Below are 18,220 nucleotides of genomic sequence, written 5' to 3'. Positions count from 1 at the left end.
ATCAACCCAGACTGACCTGGTTTCAGCAAAGAGACTGAGTTAATTTTAAGGCTCTGGAAGGGTTGTGCATTTAGGGTGGGATTTGCAAAGAGAAGACAGGGGAAGCAACCAGTTGCACTGAGGTTCAGAGAAAAGTGGGCACCTGGCTCCCTTCCACTCCTTTCAAAATCCAGCCTCATGTCCTACATTTTCTCTTTCTTAGCCTCTGCAGATCCTGCTCTCCTAAGTTAACTCTCTGAGGATGGGCTGTGTTGCGGGCAGCCAGTCTGCCCTGCCAGCCAAAACAAGGAGGCAAAGTAAGTGGGAACTGTAAGTTGGCAAGGTATAATATAGGTCAAACCTACTCTGGAGAGTAAATGCCTTTCAAATGACACCGTAAGCACAGGAAAAGTTGTGTGACCTGTATGAAGTCACAGTGAGTCAGCTGGAAAAGAGCCCAGCTCCTGCTCTCACCATCATGTCATCCCTGACACAGACAGAGTTAAGCGCTCTGTAAGCTCTCTAGAGCACGCCACCCCCCCCTTGTCTTTCTGACTGGAACCAGCTGATGTAATTCATGCCAGAGCACTGCAGCTGACCACAAACAGAGCTGGAGGACACAAGGCCCAAAAGGCTGCAAGCACATTAGGTTGCAAACTTGAGAGACTGCCTAAACACTCACCTGGACTTCCCATTTCCGCTGTGATGAACCAGCCATAAGATCTTATGGGATCCACTGACTTTCACATACCAAGTACCTGTGTTCAAAATGAGCGTGAAATAGCAAAAGCAACAGTAAACTCTGCCTAGGCACAAAACAACAGCCAGGCACGTCCACAGGACGCTGTATATTTTATCATACCCATCTTCACCCCTGGGCAAACACAGTATATGACACAGTGCAAAGAATAACTTCTAATAACGGAAGGGAAGTGAGTTTGAAAACACTCACTCACATGGAAAGGGATTCTTCATCATTTCTAGGATCATTCTTCTAGGCTCATAACCATTGGGAGGCTCCTAAAGGCAATCACTCTCTGAGAGCTTTTCTTCCTGCCCAGTACCCACACAGGGAGTTTTGTTACTGTGAAATCATTCCTAATCATACAAACTTTTCTCCCTCCCTGCCAAGGTCATGCTGGTTTGGAAGAGAACCCAGAATCCAGATGTCACTCATTCAAACCCACCAGCTATGGGTTTTTCCCCCTTCAACACAGATTTGCTGACTGCTCTTGGACAGAAAGCAGCACTGTTTGGTCCACAGGATCACAGATGGCTGAAATCCAGAGCTAGGACTGGAGCAGGGAGGCCACAATTCAGATCACAGCTTCTTTATAAAAGTCTTCACCTGTGACAGAAAGAAAGCAGCTTTTATCACAGCACACAGAAAGCAGGCAACACATCCACATCCCTGAAACACCTCTCCATCCCTGGAAATGTTCAAGAGCAGGCTGGGTAGACACCTGGCTGGGATGGTTTAGTCCTGTTCTGAGCAAGGGAATGGACTGGACTGGATGACCTTGTGAAGTCTCTTCCAATCCTACTCGCCTATGATCCACAGCTATACTCCAGTCACAGACCAGGTAGTACAAAGCCTTCCACACCAGATGTATTTTATCAGAGGCATTGAGAGAGCAAGAAGCTTTAGCTGATCTTAAAACCCACCAAGAAGAAGAAATTATTTTCATTGCAACAGAGTTTCAAACCCCACTGTACAAGTGGATATAAATACTACCTAGGCCCACAATAGCTTGCTTATTAAGAATAGTGACATATGAAGAAGCGGGTAGATAATTATAACCACGGGGTTTTACAGGGTGGCAAGTTACACAAGCAACAGGCATCTTCTGTGCACTTCCTGGCAGAATTCAAAGGACAGCACAAGGAACAGAGCTGTTTCACTTATCAGGAAAGCAGTATCAACACCTTTTCTACAGCTCCACTCAGCCCAAAGGAGCCTGAAACACTACAATTCAGTCCCAAGGATTTTATATTTGGTGCTGGGAATTAAGCATTTCTGCAATTAAATCCAACACCTGTTCAGCAGCACAGTTTGGAACAGAAAACAGAGAACCGCCTTATCCAGTTGAGAGGGAACTGAGAGGGAAGAGGTGATTCTCAAATTTGGCCAGGACATCAAGGGTCAAATTATTCCTTAATTAGTAACTCCTCGTAGTTGATAATCAAATAAATAGGTGCCTGGATATGCATCTTGTCTACTGGCAACTATCGCCATCCCACATCCTTTAATACTAAGCTTTGGCATTGGCTATGGGCAACACACCACCTATAAGGACACTTGTTCAGTACGTTACACCCAGGATGACTCTGGGGGCTTCTATTTTATCCGAAGTACAAGAGAAATCAGAGCAAAGTCTTTTAAGCTACACACCGGTTTACTGGGATATTGGCAATCAGGCAACATTATTAAGAGCGGCTGCATCCAGCAGAGAATACACAGACACACTCACTGCTGCATAGGACAGTCTCAGGGCCCTCTGAATCTGTTACCATGGTTTGAGGCAACTTCCAGACTGCCACCTCACTGCCTCAGTGTGGAGGAGTTTTATACACTTCAGGTTCAAATGTCTTATTCCCACCCATTTCTCTGAAAGAACGATCTCTTGGCCAATTGAGTTGAGAGCAGAGAAACTGAGGCATGACCTGTGACCACTGTTCTTTTCTGGGCTCACCTTAGTATCACTGGCTTGTCATCTCAGCTCCCTTAAAACTGCCACTCACCATCTATCTTCAGACTGAACTACTTCTGTGATCTGTGAGGAGTGACACACTTGGCACAGCAAAAAGGGATGAGGGGTGTTCAGGACTCCCCTGCACTGACAACTGCTGAATATGGCTGCAGCTGATCATCTCCCCTCCAGGGAAAAGAGAACCTTCTGTCACACACCCATGCAATCCTGCCCTTTGTCCGAAGGGCAAGCAGAGGCCAGTGTCAATCACCTACCTTCCTTATAAGCTCTTCTTGAACAGATGGGTTGTGCTCAAAGTCCTGGTTGACATCCAGTACCAACATGGGAGCATTCCTCAGGTTTTCAAAGTGGACCCTGGAGAAGACAGAAGGGGTCTGAACAATGGTGCTTGTTGGCAAACATCTAGGAGGAGGCATGGGTTGAACAGGCCCAGGGAGAAGACGGATGCATCAGACCTTTCTTCTAGCATGAGTTCTGCTCTCAGACCACTTCAACCATTAAGTGAAGCCACAGGGAGCCAACACTTTTCCTCATATCCATCAAATCAAGAGAGCCCTGAATTGAAGTGCTCTCAGCAAGACTCAGTCCCCCTGAATTCATCATCATTCAAACCAGCAGAGCCCTCCAAGTGCTACCTGACATAATACCCTTATGCCAGAGGCATCCTCCCAGAAATCCTTTGAAGGGTGCCACAGGAGGTGTGAAGAGATAAATGAGGTGTGAGGAGATAAGCAGTTAAAGCAGCTTATCTCCCTGCCTGGCTGCTCCCTTGACCCCACTGCAAAGAGGTCAGCCCTGTAATAAATACATTAGTCTTTGAAATAGGGTGCCTCTCTGTTCACAAAAGTTATGGAGGGGTGTCTCAAGTCTGACAAGACAAGAAGTGCCATGACAAGGGACACCTAAGATGAGGAGTATGATAGGGCAAGAAGTACCCCTACGTTCCAAAGGAGTGGCTGAGGTTCCCATCTTCAAAGGCCCATCAGGACTTGTGGTCCCTTAGCAACTACCTGGGATGGGAAGAGGCCTAACAGAACAGCAGACCTGGGACCCACGACTCCTGCGTTCTACCATTGCTCGGCAGCAAAACCCATTATTTCTGTGAGCTGGATCTTGCCACATCCTAGCAATGGCCCCAGCTCAGTGGAGAAGGCAGCAACCCCCTGATAGGAGTTGGGTCTGAGTGGTCTCTGGCAGAAGCTTCAGGACTGGGTGCAACAGAAAACAGCACAAGGCAACTCCAGATGAGGACAAGCCTATTGAAATACCCTCGCAGAACTGTGTCATTCAGATCAACAGTCAAAGGAGTAGTGGGAAGCCTCAGAGAAGGGTGAAGAAGGGCTGTGAAGAACTGAAGGCATCAGGGAAAGATCACCAGAACTGGGGAACAGGCCAGGGTGGAGAGGGGGGCAGACACGTGGTTGGGAGCTAGGTCATACACTAAAGCCACTGAAGGGGCCAGGGACTGAGAACCCGCCCGCCTTTTCCCAGGTCACTCACTCTGTGCTTTTGTTGACTAGCCAGTTCTCGTGCTGGGCGTGAAGCTGCTCCAGATACTCCAGCTTGATGTCCTTCTCCTCAGCCCTTGCCCTTCGGCGAAGCCTTTCCAGACATTTCTGGAGAGAAAGAGGCAGGTCTGTTAGCCTGATCGCCTTATGTAAGCCCCACTGAATTTAGTAGAGGGCTGTTTGGCATGAGCTACAGAGGACGCCTAGAGGGTAGTGCAGGCAACAGTAACAGCTGAGAGGCAGCAGGGAAGCAGGAGATGCAGCTGATCTGAGGGGAGACAGCCACACAAACAATTCAGAAGTCACAGGACCTCTTTACTCTCTACTAATCAGTGCCATGGAGGGGCTTTTAGATGAGGAGAGACTAAGAGGCCAGGCCCGTTCAGGTTAGAAAAGAGATGGGGGTGGGGGGGAAGCAGGATAAGGGCTTACATAATAGTAAATGGTGAAGTCAAAGGGGATTTATTATTTACTGTCTTTCACGGTACAAGAACTAGTAGGTAGTAAGTTTAAAATGACCATGAGGCAGTCCTTTTTCACCCAGTGGGTCATTCAAGGGTGAACCTTGTTGCACCCAGATGTGATGGAAGTGGAGAATTTAGCCAGATTCACAAAGAGACCAGACACATTCTTGGAGGAAAGGGACATCAGTAACTATTGAGCATGGGAGTGTGGAGCATGGCCTCTGAATCAGAACTTCCTAGACCATAAATGCTCGAGGCTGCAAGGGAGAGAGGAAATGGAAAAAGCCCTGATCAAACCCAGGCCACTCACTCTCCTTTCCAGCATCCCCTCTCTGCCACCATGCGACACAGGAGACCGAGCAAGACAGACCTACAGTCTGACCCAGGAAACAGCAGCTCTTATGTTCTTGTGAACAGGTGCAGGCACCAGAGTCAGGCTGGGTGTGGGACAGGCATCAGTCACCACAGGCCATTTCACCTTGCAGATAAGTCCTTGGAGCACCAAAGCCTCCCTAGAGGTTTTTAAGTGTACGTTGCACAAACACATGGCTGTGATGGTCCTGCTGACCCTGCCTGGAAGGGGGCTGGACTAAATGTGACCTCCTGAGGCACAGCCCCATATATCTATGGTTTGCCTTGCGTTCCTGGAACATTTCAGAGGTGGCTCCTTCTTGTCTATGCGTTAATAGCTGCATTCAAGCTGCCTTTTTTCAACCGCTTCCCAGTCTGCTCCATAAGGAGAAAGAGGGTCAAGTGAGGGACCAAGTATGACCAGAATCATGGAAGAAGATAAAAACCACATTTTGGAAGGTTCCAGTCCTAAAGAAAGATGCCCCGATGGTTCTCCACACAAGCACCATGCTCCACCCACCGTCACCCAACTCTGGAAGTCTATCGGTTGCCAGCACAGGGTTAAAACAGGAAGCGCTGGCCCTGTCTAAAGAATGGACAGCCGAGCAAGTGGCCCATGTTGATTAGGATCAGAGGATCTCCAGAGATCCCAACAAAATGAAAGCCCCAGGTGCTAATCTCTCACACTCAAACAGGACATATCCAGTCTTGTTATGAAGAAGAGAAGGCTGAGAGGGGATCTGGTGACTATCTATAAACTTACTAAGGGGGACTAGCAGGGAACAGGAGAGTCCCTGTTCCCCTGAGCACTACTGGGAGTGACAAGGAATAACGGCCACAAGTTGACGGAGAGTAGGTTTAGGCTAGATATCAGGAGGCGCTACTTCACAGTCAGGGCGGCTAGGATCTGGAACCAACTTCCAAGGGAAGTGGTGCTTGCTCCTACCCGGAGGGTCTTCAAAAGGAGGCTAGATAATCACCTTGCTGGGGTTGTTTGACCCCAGTACTCTTTCCTGCCCATGACAGGGGTTTTGACTTGATGGTCTGCTCAGGTCCCTTCCAACCCTACCAACTATGAAACTATGAAAGGAGAATTGCCATCAGTGCCATGGAGGGGCTTTCGGAGAATTGGCTGGTGTCACTGCACAGCCATTGGCACGGCTGTTCGAGGACTCCAGGTGCTCGGGCCAAGTCCCTGAGGACTGGAAAAGGGCCAATGTAGTCCCTATTTTCAAGAAGGGGAGGAAGGAAGAGCCTGGCAACTACAGACCAGTCAGCCTCACTTCTATCCTGGGGAAGGTCTTTGAAAAAATTATCAAGGGCCACACTTGTGAGAGCCCTGCAGGGGAAGTGATGTTGAGGGGTAACCAGCATGGATTCCTGCAAGGCCGATCCTGCCTGACTAACCTGGTCTCTTTCTATGACCATGTAACAAAGAGCTTAGATGGGAAGGAGGAAGTCGATGTCGTCTTCTTGGACTTTCAGAAGGCCTTCGACAGTGTCCCACCTAATTCTGGTGGGCAACCTGAGGGACTGACGAATGCACGGTCACATGGGTGGCAAACTGGCTCCAGGGGCGAACCCAGAGAGTGGTGATGGACATGTCGATGTCAACCTGGGAGGGTGTGAGCAGCGGAGTCCCCCAGGGCTCGGTCCTTGGGCCAGTGCTGTTCAACATCTTCATTAGCGACCTGGATGAGGGTGTGGAGAACACCCTGTTCAAGTTCGCTGATGACACCAAGCTGTGGGGTAAAGACCGGCAGGCAGGGACCGCATCCAGGCAGACCTGGATAGGTTAGAGAAGTGGGCGGATCTGAACAGGATGCAGTTCAACAAGGACAAATGCAGGGTGCTGCACCTGGGGAAAGGGAACCAGCATTATGGTTATAGGTTAGGGGCTTGGCAGCACAGAGGCAGAGAGGGGTCTTGGAGTCAGGATTGACTCCAGGATGAATATGTCGCCAATGCGACGAAGCAACAGGCAGAGCCAACCATAGCCTGTCCTGCATCAACAGGGGCATCACTAACAGGTCCAGAGAGGTCTTGCTCCCCCTCTATGCAGCGCTGGTCAGGCCACAGCTGGAGTACTGCATCCAGTTTTGGGTGCCACACTTCAAGAAGGATGTGGAGAACCTGGAGTGGGTCCAGAGGAGGGCACTTGTATGATTGGGGGCCTCTGTGGCCAGCCCTATGAGAAGCTGAGGGACCTGAATCTCTTCAGTCTCCGCCAGAGGAGACTGAGGGGGGATCTTGTGGCTGCCTACAACCTTATCAGGGGCCACCAGCAAGGACTCAGGGAAAGTCTGTTCACCAGGGCCCCCCTTGGAGTCACCAGAACAATGGCCACAAGCTGAGGGACGAGAGGTTTAGGTTAGATATTAGGAAGAACTGCTTCACGGTACGGGTGGCCAGAGCCTGGAATAGGCTCCCCAGAGAGATGGTGCTCTCACCTTCCCTGGAAACCTTCAAGAGGAGACTGGATAGGCACCTGGCTGGGGTCTTATGACCCCTCCCACCCCCAGTGCTCCTTCCTGCCCATGGCAGGGGGTCAGACTCGATGATCTGTCTAGGTCCCGTCCGACTCATTGATTCCGTGATTCTATGATCACTTTACACATGGGAAAGGGGGCGCAGACAGTAAGTCCCACAACGAGTCCAACTAGATCTCCTGGACTCTCCTGTCTCACCCACAAGGCCACACTGCTTCCCTTGCCCTGTTTCTCTGTGGACCAGAATTCCTCGGCCTCCCTGGGGTAAGAAGGCCAGCCCTGGCTGAAGCTTTCCATTACCTCTGGAGATGCTTGGAGGTAGAGAAAGCCATGCAGGGCAATTCGGTCCCCAAACTCTTGCACAAGGAAAGTGTGCCAATCCTGGTAGATGGTCCACTCGATCTCAGCCAGAGAGCCAATCTCAAACTGGTTCTTGGCAAAGATGTACCTGGGAAAAGCAGACACAAGACATGGAGCCTGACGGAAGAAAACACAGTGGTTCCAAAATGGTATGATTATTACGTTGCAGGTGGCACTACACCAAATTACGAAGGGTTACATCAATAGCACGCTGGTCTCAGCTACAGGGATAACATCCAAAGAGTAAAGTGGCATTGAAGGCAGCATGTTTTGAAGTGGTTTTTAACCGAAGTGATACTGGCTTTCCCTCACAGGGGCCTAACTGGGAACAGCCCAATTCTTGTTTTAAAACAAGATGCAATGGTTTTTGTGGGTAATAGCTTTTATTGGATCAACTGCATTTTTGGGATGGATATAGATAAGATTTATGGTACCAAAGGTCCAGATTTAGATAAGATTTATGGTACCAAAGAAAAAGAAAACAGACATAGCTCGAGGATGTAGCAGACAGAACCAAGGGCTGTGTAAAACTCCAGCTGTGGTTAAAACCAGGATAAAAGAGAAATTACCAAGTAGCTGACAGACGAGAGAAATACAGTTGGTCCAATATAAGGCATCACCCACAGAAATCTTTGCCTCTCACACACTCCCTTGGACCATCACAGCTCCAACACTTTTCTAAACAAGGAACCCTAACTGGGAGTTGTTTTCCCGCTCATGGGGAATTGCTCCTTGGCCAGTCACAGCACAAAGCAATTGCTTCTGCATTCAGGCAGCATTCACTCTTCCCTCACTTTCAGGACACTGCAGACCCAGCTTGTTATCTCACCTCCAACTCAGATATCTGGAAACAACAACTTTTCCGCCCAAAGATCCACCACAACCACTTTCCAAAGAGCCTAGCCCCATTACCACATAAGAAGCACCTCCTTGGAAAAGCAAGCACCCCCAGCCCCACTTCACATCCCGAGGCAGACACAGGAAAGAATCCTTTAAACTCATTTTTCAAATCAGCATCCATGTAAAGCAGTGGTTCTCAGCCATTTTAGACTCAAGCCAACTCTCATTCAAGTCAAGGTCCCCATTGGATGCTAGCTCTTAGTTTTCACCCAGTTTTTGACTGTGGAAAAATAAAAGAGCAGTTCTTCTGCTGCAAAGAACTCAGAAAGCCCACACAAGAGCAGAATGGTTTTGACATTGGATTTCTAGTTGAAATCTCTGGGTTTTATATTGTATCACATGTTGATGTGTACAAAGTGCTAATGCTGAATAGCAGCCCACAGCATACTTAAAAGGATCTCCCATTCCCCTGGCTGAGAATCATTTGTATAAACACTTCAAGTCCCACTATCTGACAAGCAGCTACAAAACATAGTCAAGCAGGTTTCTAAGTGTCCAAGCAACTGTGATGGAAGGGGTGCGACTTGGTCTGACAACATGAATGGCACTGAACTGCCCAAAGCACATACTTCGCTTGGTTTTAAAGGATGCATCTGAGGAATAACGAATGGGAATGTTTGTGGGAGTTTTATATAAGCCTTTCAATGAAGTGTTTTGCAGAACTGAAAAAAGAGCACATCCATGTTTGGGAAGGCTATGGACTTCCAGCACAAGCTCTGAGGAGGGTTCAAGACAGTCAGGCAGAGATAACACAACCCCCATGACTCTTCTATCACACAAAAGGCACCTTCTATTTCCAATAACCGGTTGTGTTGGCCTGAAGTCTGGCAGAAGGCAGGGCAGAGGGGCACCTAACTGCTTTCTGCAAGTCCATTGATGGCATCAGAGAACAGTCCAACCTCTGAAAGCTCATGCCTCTCTGAAGCCATTTAGTCTCCACGGTGCACCCCCCCTGCCCTGTCTTTTGTTTTAAGAGCTTTTTTCCATTTTGGGGGCCTCGTGACAGGTCATCAGTTTTTCTACCTCCCCTCAATAGCCATTTAAGGCTGAGTTCCACATATGAATAGGATCAAAATGGACCAGATAACTTACATCGTCTGACGGTACAGGGCGCAATCACAGCAAGCAAAGAGTAAACGTGATTTGTCCCCAGCAACTCTCCATCCTATGGCGTAGTCAACTCCAGAGCCAGACCCACTGTGCAATTCCTTGCTACACCACAACAGACGCCCAAGTGGGTGATTTGTTTCTGAGTGCCTCGAAGGCAAGAATGACACATGCCTCCGGCAGCTGGGGGAGGCACGGCAGCAGCAGGAGTGCGGCCGTGGTGGTAAAGTGGGAGCTCCCACGGATGCCGCCAGCACTGTCGGCAGGGTGTGGGGGGCAGGGCAGTGAGCACCACCCAGGGGTTGGCAACCACCCGCAAACGCCACCGGCCAGCAGGGATTGCCAACTGCCCACAGATGCTGCCGACAGTGTTGGCTGCAGGGGGGAGAGGGGTGGCAAGAGGCGATCGCCTGCAGACACCACCAACAGTGTCAGCGGTGCCTTTTTTTAGGGGGTGCACAGCCATGCTGAAAGTGCACGTGCACCCATGTGCACCCCCTTCAAGCCACCCCTGCTTGAAGGCATGGCCTGGGCAGGTTCCACAAGATACATAACAGGGGGAATACATGGAAACAGTCCTAGTCCTGGATACAATCAGCTCTGCCACATCACTTTTCAAGGCACACATCTCAAGGCATCTGCTTCACCATCCCCCTGCACTTTGCATCATCATTTATACTGTGACAAGGCAAACATGAAATACTACTGCTGTGTTCCCACTGCATTTGCATTTGCTCTGCCAGGGAAAACACAAGACCTTAGAGCAACAATGAATGTGGTCTTTCATCTGCCTCATCTATAGAAGAGGATAATACTTCCGGTAGTATGACGGCAGATAACCTTGTCACATGCTCAGATGACTCGACAAGAGCCTCAGCAAGTAGATGCAAGAGTTTCCTGACCCGGGTTTCCGAAGGACACATGTTGGGTCCCTGCAACATGTTCAAATTCAACCTGGAGAGAAGCAAGCTATAGAGTTGTTGCACATCTGCAAGCACTAAATTGCATCTGCCTGGTTTTTTTGTAGCTGGACAGTCATTTTTATTGTCCAATAATTACTTTGCATGTGTGGCCGGTCCAAATTTATTGCATGATTAACCAGTTACAGGTAACTCTTACCATTCACAGGGGATATGTTCTCACATCCCCTGCAAATGGCGAAATCTGTGAATAAGACACTGCGTTCATGAATGCTGTCTGTGTTCGTGAACTCAGTGCCCCCAGCGGTTCGGGGGGGCACAGGTGTTCTGGCAGCAGCGGCAAGTGCAGAGCTCCCAAGGAGCTCCTGTAAGTGTATTTAAGAAGCAGGTTCGGCATTCATGAATATTTGAAACCGCGAATAGTGAGGGTTTCCTGTAATTGCATAATATATGTAACGTGTAGTAGGGATTTTGGAAGCCCACATGGGTTCCTCTTTAATTAAAAAAGCAACCAAGTATGGCACTGCCACACTTTCCGGATAAATGAAGAGCTCCCTAGCATGGTGGCTGCAGCCCAGGGCTCCTGACACCGTACCTATCACTGTATACTGATCTCTCAAAGATCTGTACAGGGTCCTGAGACTTCAGCAGCTTCTCCGGCAGGGGCTCCAGCTGTGCCTTTAGCCGGGTCATGAAGGAGTAGGTCTGGAATGTGTAGGACCACCGGGCTGGCTCCTGGTAGATCATCTGAAGCAGGTTCCCAAAGCTCTGGGATGATGAGACCTGCTGAGGGAATGGCAGAGGCGCCCAGTGAGGGAGGAAGTCTCTGAATCTGGCTGATTCGGCTGAGAAGCAGAGCCCCTCTGAAGCCTGTCAGAAGTGGAGCAATGAGGGCATCTCATCCTGATATACCCCCTGGAGATCCTGGCTCATCCTGATATTCCCTCCACCCACACCCACACTCGTGGACTCACCTCATTGGGTTTGAAGGCTTGGACCTTCTGCCATTTTGCCACAGGCTCTGTCCCCACACACCACTCGGGGAATGCCTTGCCAAGCAGACGGACAAAGGTGGACTTCCCCACCGCTGGAGAAGAAACACAGGGGCATTTGTCAGTGTTGGGTGCCCAGAGAGAGAAGATGCATCCAACCCTGCATGTCATCCCAGGTCCCCTTTGACTTGAATACAAGGAGGATACTCCCTTGAGCAAAAGCAGTGATAGAGGATTTGCGATCTCTGACCACGCCAGCGGGTCTCAAGCTTTTTAGGTTCAAGGCACCCCTGAATAGACTCAAGGTCCCCCTTGGAGAAGGTCAGCTCTTAGTTTTCTGCCTACAGAAAAATAATAGTGTAGTTTTTCTGCAAAGAACTCAAAAAGAGTACATCTATGGATACCTATTTGAAAGCTCTGGGTTTGCACAGCTAGCTGTGCTAACATGGTACAGATCTCCAGGATGAATCTCAAGGCACCCCAGTGCTGTAACACCTAGTTGAAATCACTGATCTAGCCCAGCAGTCTATCCAGACTAACACACCACAGCCAACAAAACCCTTGTGTGAACAACGCCACCAGTGCCTATTTCACTGCCAAACAGACTAAATAAACGTTCTATGTAGACAGGATGGGGGGTTTTATAGAAGCCCCCAACTGGCACATAAAGCAACCGCCCTGCAAGATTTAGCAGTAGAGTATGTAAAAGGGTCTCATAATAGCTGAAACCGCACTGTTTCAACCAAATAGAACTGTACTATTGCATACGCTGGACACAAAAATCAGGGCACAATCAGTGTCTTGCGAGCGGCTGCTTCGTTAGGACTTTAAGGATCCGTCAAAACAAGCTGCTTGTCTATCGCTGCTTGTTTGTTTCGGCTTTCAAGGCCCTGGTGCCACAGTCACGCCAAGTTTATGGGTAAGTACAGATAACTGAGAGCTCAGACTGGAAACTCATCTACATTGTTACTGGCTGAGATGAATAAATAAATGCTTCATCTGTGTGATACAGACTGCACAACGGACAGCTACCTCTTTGGCTGTGACAATTTTGAGATTAACACGTCCCACTACAGCTTCAGCCTCAGAATCAGAGGAAAGGCAGGCCAGACAGGGCCTCACAAGGGCCCTGTCCAGACCCCTACTCAAGGCAGGATCCTCCCTGACTAAACCATCCCAGCCACGGGTCTGTCTAACCGCCTCTTAGAAGTTTCCAAGGAAGGAGATTCCACTATTTCTTGTTCCAATGCTGGACCACTCTGACTCAGAAAGTTACTCATCTTCCAGCCTCAGTTTCCTCTGCACCACTTCAACCCACTGCTCCCAGTCCCGTTCCCCACAGCCACAGGGAAAAGCCCATCTCCATCCTCTGTCATCCCCCTGCAGGGATGCGAGGACTGTGATCAAATCCCACCTCAGCCTTCTCATCTCCAAACTAACCCTGCTTACTTCAGCCTTTCCTCATCACTCAGTCTTGATGCTGATGCTGGGAGTCCTGAACATCCCTCGCCCCTTTTTGCTGTGCTACACGTGCCACTGCATCCCTCCTCACAGGTCCTCCGATCCCAGGAGCACTTTGGTGTGAAGGAGGATGATGAGGGGCAGTTTTCAAGGGAGCTGCGATGCACAGGGCAGCAGTCACTCTCCCATGCTAACAAGGAAAAGACCAGTTGTCACCAGCCAGGCCTCAGTTTCCCTGCTCCCAACTCAACTGGCCAAGAGACCCTTATCTGCGAGGAACGGGCTGGGCAGGAGTACAGGCATCTGAACTTGAAGCGTACAAGACTCCCCCACACCACGGCAGAGGGGCAGGAGGCTGGAACTCGCCGCGACCACAGGGGGCCTGAGACCCAGCAGCAAGGGGGAGGGGGCATGCAGTCTCTGCTGCAGGCAGCCGCTTTTGGTAATGTTTCCTGATAACTAACGACCCAATAAACGAGCAGAAGGACTGGCTTTAAATCGTACAAAAGAAATCCAGAGATCATCTAGCCCAGCCCCCTGCCTGAGGCAGGATGAGTGCTCTCCAAACCATCCCAGGCACATCCGACATCTCAACTTTACCTCAGACAACCATCAACCCATGCCTAACACTCCACCCTGCCAAAGGGAAAGCAGGGACCCACGACAACCTGCACCCAGCGTGGGCTTCTCCGGATAAAAGACATGCCCCCAGAATCACTGTGGGTGCGCTGCTGCCTACCTGTCACCGCCATCGAATACATGCATGCTAGGAAAAAAAGAGATGGAGAGCAGGGCACCGAGGACACCTCTCGGTTTTGCAACTTCTGTCACTTCCCCAGCTCCAGGGGCGGGGGGCTTCACCTTGCCTCCCCCAGCCAGGATTCAGAGGGGCTCTGGTCAGCACCCCCCCGGCTCCCAGGGGGCTCCTAAGGCAGGCTTTAGGACCAGGAAGCCAGATGCTGGGATCTCCCGACCCCGCACCCCGCAGGCAGGGAACCAGGAGCCCCGCGCAGCCGTGCGGGGCCCCGGCCCGTCAGCTCTCGCCCCCACGCAGCCGTGCCCGGGGCCGCAGCCCGCCCTACCGATGTTGCCCTCGATGGCGAGGCGCGGGCCGGCGCGGGCCGGGGGGCTGCTCCCGGCCGCCCCGCGCCGCAGCATGAGCCGCAGCCGCCGCATTGCACGGAGCCCCCGGCCCGGCCCCGTGGCGTCACTCCTCTGCGTCACCTCACATGCTACCGACCGTCCCCGGCGCGAGGGGCGGGGCCGGCGATGACGACAGGCACGTCTGCGCGCGCACGCGGGGCGACTCGGGCGCTTCTATGCAAATGACATGGTAATGAGGCGGATCCGTACTCGCTCCTGCCGGCGTGTTATAATCGTGTCATTATTTATATAGTGTATAAATTGTAATAGTATAACGCCTGCCCGTTCATGCGCATTAAGCAGTGGGCATTACCTATATCGGCTTAATGTGCATGAAAGGGCAGGCGTTATAATAAGGCCACGATTACAATTTAAATATGCAAATATACATGTATGTAATGCCCCCTGCTTAATATACATATACACACATACCCTATTATAATATTAATATATACATATACTTGCTAACATGCATCTGCTACACTGCTGCATGCGTTCAGATCCTGATGAAATGCTAATTTATGCACTGATGATGTCAATATGTGCATGCGGGATGGAGTCGCATCGCCGTTGCTGCCTGTAATACTATGCGAATTTATGCGTGTTATATGATAAGCCAATTGATGCATCAGTTAGTATGACAAGGATGTGCCGGTGATCGAGCATTATTCAACTAGACCAATGAGTGGGTCTGTTAGTGTAATGATGCACTACTGTATACAGTGCTAGGAATACATAATAGTACATGCATAAACTAGCAATGCTACGTCAAGGTATGCATTTGTTCTTATTATAATGCTATGCCAATTTACATATTGGTTATTATCATAACGATGGTATACCAATATATGCACTATTTATTGTAATCTTATGCTGATTTATGCACCATTATTGTAAGGATATGCTTTACATGCACATATTTCAATAAGCAGTTATGCATCACCTTTCTTATTTGCTGATTTAAGCATACATTATTATGACATGCCTGTTCATACGTGCTTTGCTGTAATAGCATGCTGATTTATTCACAGTATGTATGCATATAAATTATACCATCTGTGCATATGCCTCTTTATGCACACACTCTTAATATATTAATTTATGTAGCATTATTATGCTATGCTGATACATAGTATTTATAATGATATGCTAGTTTGTGCATTCATTTTAATAATTCAATGCCTGTTTATGCATGTATCCACATAATGATATGCCACTGGGGCTTTGCGTTTATGCCAACAGCTGATGATATGCTGTTTCAGCTAAATCTTAATATCATAGATTATGTGGCTCTGTTATAACAATGACTTTTGCAGTGTTGAGCATGATAATGTAATTATTTATTCAGCAGCATTATGTTGATCAGGTACATCTTATAATTTTAATGATAGGCCAGGGTGCAGTATGCAGATATGATTTCTGCATATTCTATTATTTTGTACTGACCGGAATGGAACTGATGAATGATGTAAATACCATGATGTAGGTCTTTTTTTAAAAGTGTGCTGGTTTATGCAGATCACATAACTTGCTGATTTAAGTAGTTTTACTTATAATTGCATCTCAGTTTATGTAGGCAGCCTTTTGAGAAGCTGATTTTGTTATAATTGCATATTATTGAGCAGGCTTCACAGTAAGTGTGAGCTTTGCATCACCATAACAAGATGGTGCACAGCCTGCTATGAGGGCTTGCCAGCTCATGCCGTTGTCATGATTCTAAGACAGACACAGGTATAATGTATATAAATCTGGGGAATCAGAAGTTTGCCCCATGCAGAATTTATGCGGGACAAATTAAAATGATAAATCTCCAACCCAGAAACATCCAGCCAATCTGGATCGACACACAGAGTTGTACCAGTTAATAGGATCATAGCACTGTAAATAAATGTCTTGAAAAGCCTCAAGCTTAAGGCTGGGTTTTTGGCTAACCTGTTACATAAACGCAACCTTTACCCTACCCAGAGGCCTTTAATTAATATAAACTTGATTTGTATCCGTGTCGTACAAAATCAATGGATTTAACTCTAGCACACACTAACTGAAGAGTGCCCATACAGTTCATTTCAGGATTAATCATCTCAGTTCATTTTTATGACCAATTCATTTAAGCTAAACCTACATTGCAGTCTTCACAAAACCCTTTGCACTAGTTGAACCAAATCAGGTCATCCCACTTGGCTAGACGCAAGATGCCATTCCTAACCCACCCCAGACAGATGCCTGCCCAGCACCTTCTCGAAAACCCCTTGAGGAAGAGAGATCCCACAACTTACCTCATTCTCCTTAGCAAGTTGCATCTTGGCTGTAGGCTCTGCCTGCTGTGCTGCAATTCAAACCCATCGCTCTTTGTCTGAGGAACGCGTTTCCTTCTGCTTCTTTATGGCAGCCACCCACGTAATTGAAAGCTGCCCTCATGTCCTCACTTCATCTCCTTTTCTCCAAACAAAACATACCTAGTTCCTTCAGCCTTTCCTCATACGGCTCACATTGCAGCCCCTGTATCATCCACGTCACTCGCCTCTACCTCCTCCTTCAAACACAGCGGCCAAAACTGGGCAATATTTCAGCTGTGGCCTAACCAACACTCATCAAGAGTAATGATATCATCCACCAAGTTTTGAGTTCCTATTACTATAGCCTGAAAAGGGCCCTGAAGATGAACCAGTACAACTCTTCATACAGAAGAGCCCAAAGCTCCCTATTCACGAGACACAGCTGTGTTAGACACCATTTTGGAGAGAAGATGCACAAAAAGTAGTCAGCTGTATCCTAATTTCCCTTGCACGGATGTAAATTGCCAGCTAACTTCCTTGCACTTTTGTATCCGAGATCAAAACTAAACCCTGTTCCTATTTTGCTTGAGAGTCCTTGAGATATAAGGATAAAAATGGGTTGAACATGAGCGAATTTATCAAACTTGATCACAACAAGCGTGTGGCATCAAACAGGAACAAAGGTGTTACCCTCACATAGGAACAATAGTCCATCCGGCTGTATCTACTCTATGAGGCTTCTGGAGAAGGTGATGGGACCCAGTACAGCCAGCCCCAAGCATTCAAAGTTGTGAGATCAGCTTGTGAGCTCTTAGAAAAATAATTCACATTTAGGGTTTTTAATTTGCTCCCTGAATTAAGTCACTTCTAAGTTCAGCTGTTCAAGCTTCTCTAGCAGGAGGGACAGAAATGCCCTTTTTACAGAAATCAAGGCAGTTGATCTGCTTGTATTGTGGCACTCTGGGGTGTAAGTGCTAGAGCAGGCTGCACTGAGACCCTGTCCGTTTGCCCCATGCTGTCCTTGGAGATGAACCCCTTCACGGTGCTCCATTTCCACCCTTAAGGGTGAGATCACATCACACTTCCTTGCCTATTTTGGGATGCAGATTGCTCCCTGCATTCAGCTAGCCAATTTCTGTTTGCAAAGCCGTTGTGGAGTCTGAACACTAAGTCAGCTGGCAGCCTACATTGCAACCTTCTTCCAAATGATTTGAAAAAGGGAGAAGGTCCTAGACTGCACCCAAAGCTGGGCAAGGTGCACTGAAGCCAACAGAGCTTACTGCAGCTACCTCCTGATAACGTGCCAGCAGAGTGTGGGAGAGGACTGGCTGAAATGGGGTCTGGAGGGGAGGCAGGGGGGACAGCAGAAAATTTGCAAAGCCACTTCTTAAATGAATTTTCTGGCCTGTTTTTGTTCAAGGGTGACCCATTCCAGGCTGAACACCCAGACCGTCTCAGCTACTAGCTGCAGGTTTTCACTTGTTTGGCTCCCCCTTCCCCACCCCAATGAAAAATAAGCAATTCAGACATTCCCCTTAATCCCTAAAAATGGTTTTGCC

At 48.7% G+C, this 18,220-nt stretch overlaps 1 protein-coding gene across 2 annotated transcripts; it reads right to left on the bottom strand.

The window, feature by feature from the left end:
* Window positions 1–814: 814 nt before the first annotated feature.
* On the bottom strand, window positions 815–14,488 carry DGUOK (deoxyguanosine kinase). Of its 2 annotated transcripts, none has more exons than XM_090051667.1 (7): window positions 14,325–14,488; window positions 11,764–11,876; window positions 11,385–11,575; window positions 7,803–7,950; window positions 4,191–4,306; window positions 2,945–3,044; window positions 815–1,327 (listed from the first exon to the last, which is right to left on the bottom strand). In XM_090051667.1, exons 1-7 carry the CDS (start codon window positions 14,416–14,418, stop codon window positions 1,301–1,303), a joined length of 789 nt encoding a protein of 262 aa, XP_089907793.1. In that variant the 5' UTR covers window positions 14,419–14,488; the 3' UTR covers window positions 815–1,300. The 2 variants fall into 2 exon arrangements, with proteins under 2 accessions (XP_089907793.1, XP_089907794.1); XM_090051668.1 differs by having other exon boundaries at window positions 11,385–11,572.
* Between the last annotated feature and the right edge of the window lie 3,732 nt (window positions 14,489–18,220).

Source organism: Crocodylus siamensis, chromosome 6, assembly GCF_052110815.1.
Source record: "Crocodylus siamensis isolate JL-2025a chromosome 6, ASM5211081v1, whole genome shotgun sequence".
Classification (NCBI taxonomy): Eukaryota; Metazoa; Chordata; order Crocodylia; family Crocodylidae; genus Crocodylus; species Crocodylus siamensis.
This window is presented reverse-complemented; position numbering and strand designations above follow the sequence as displayed.

Bases quoted from the DNA above. Each gene is read 5' to 3' on its own strand.
- DGUOK (XM_090051667.1), bottom strand. From the start codon at position 14,418: ATGCGGCGGCTGCGGCTCATGCTGCGGCGCGGGGCGGCCGGGAGCAGC. The intron at 11,877-14,324 runs GTAGGGCGGGCT...TTTCTTCTCCAG, and splicing joins CGCCATCGAGGGCAACATCG to CGGTGGGGAAGTCCACCTTT. The intron at 7,951-11,384 runs GTACGGTGTCAG...TGCTTTTCCCAG, and splicing joins AGATCAGTATACAGTGATAG to GTACATCTTTGCCAAGAACC.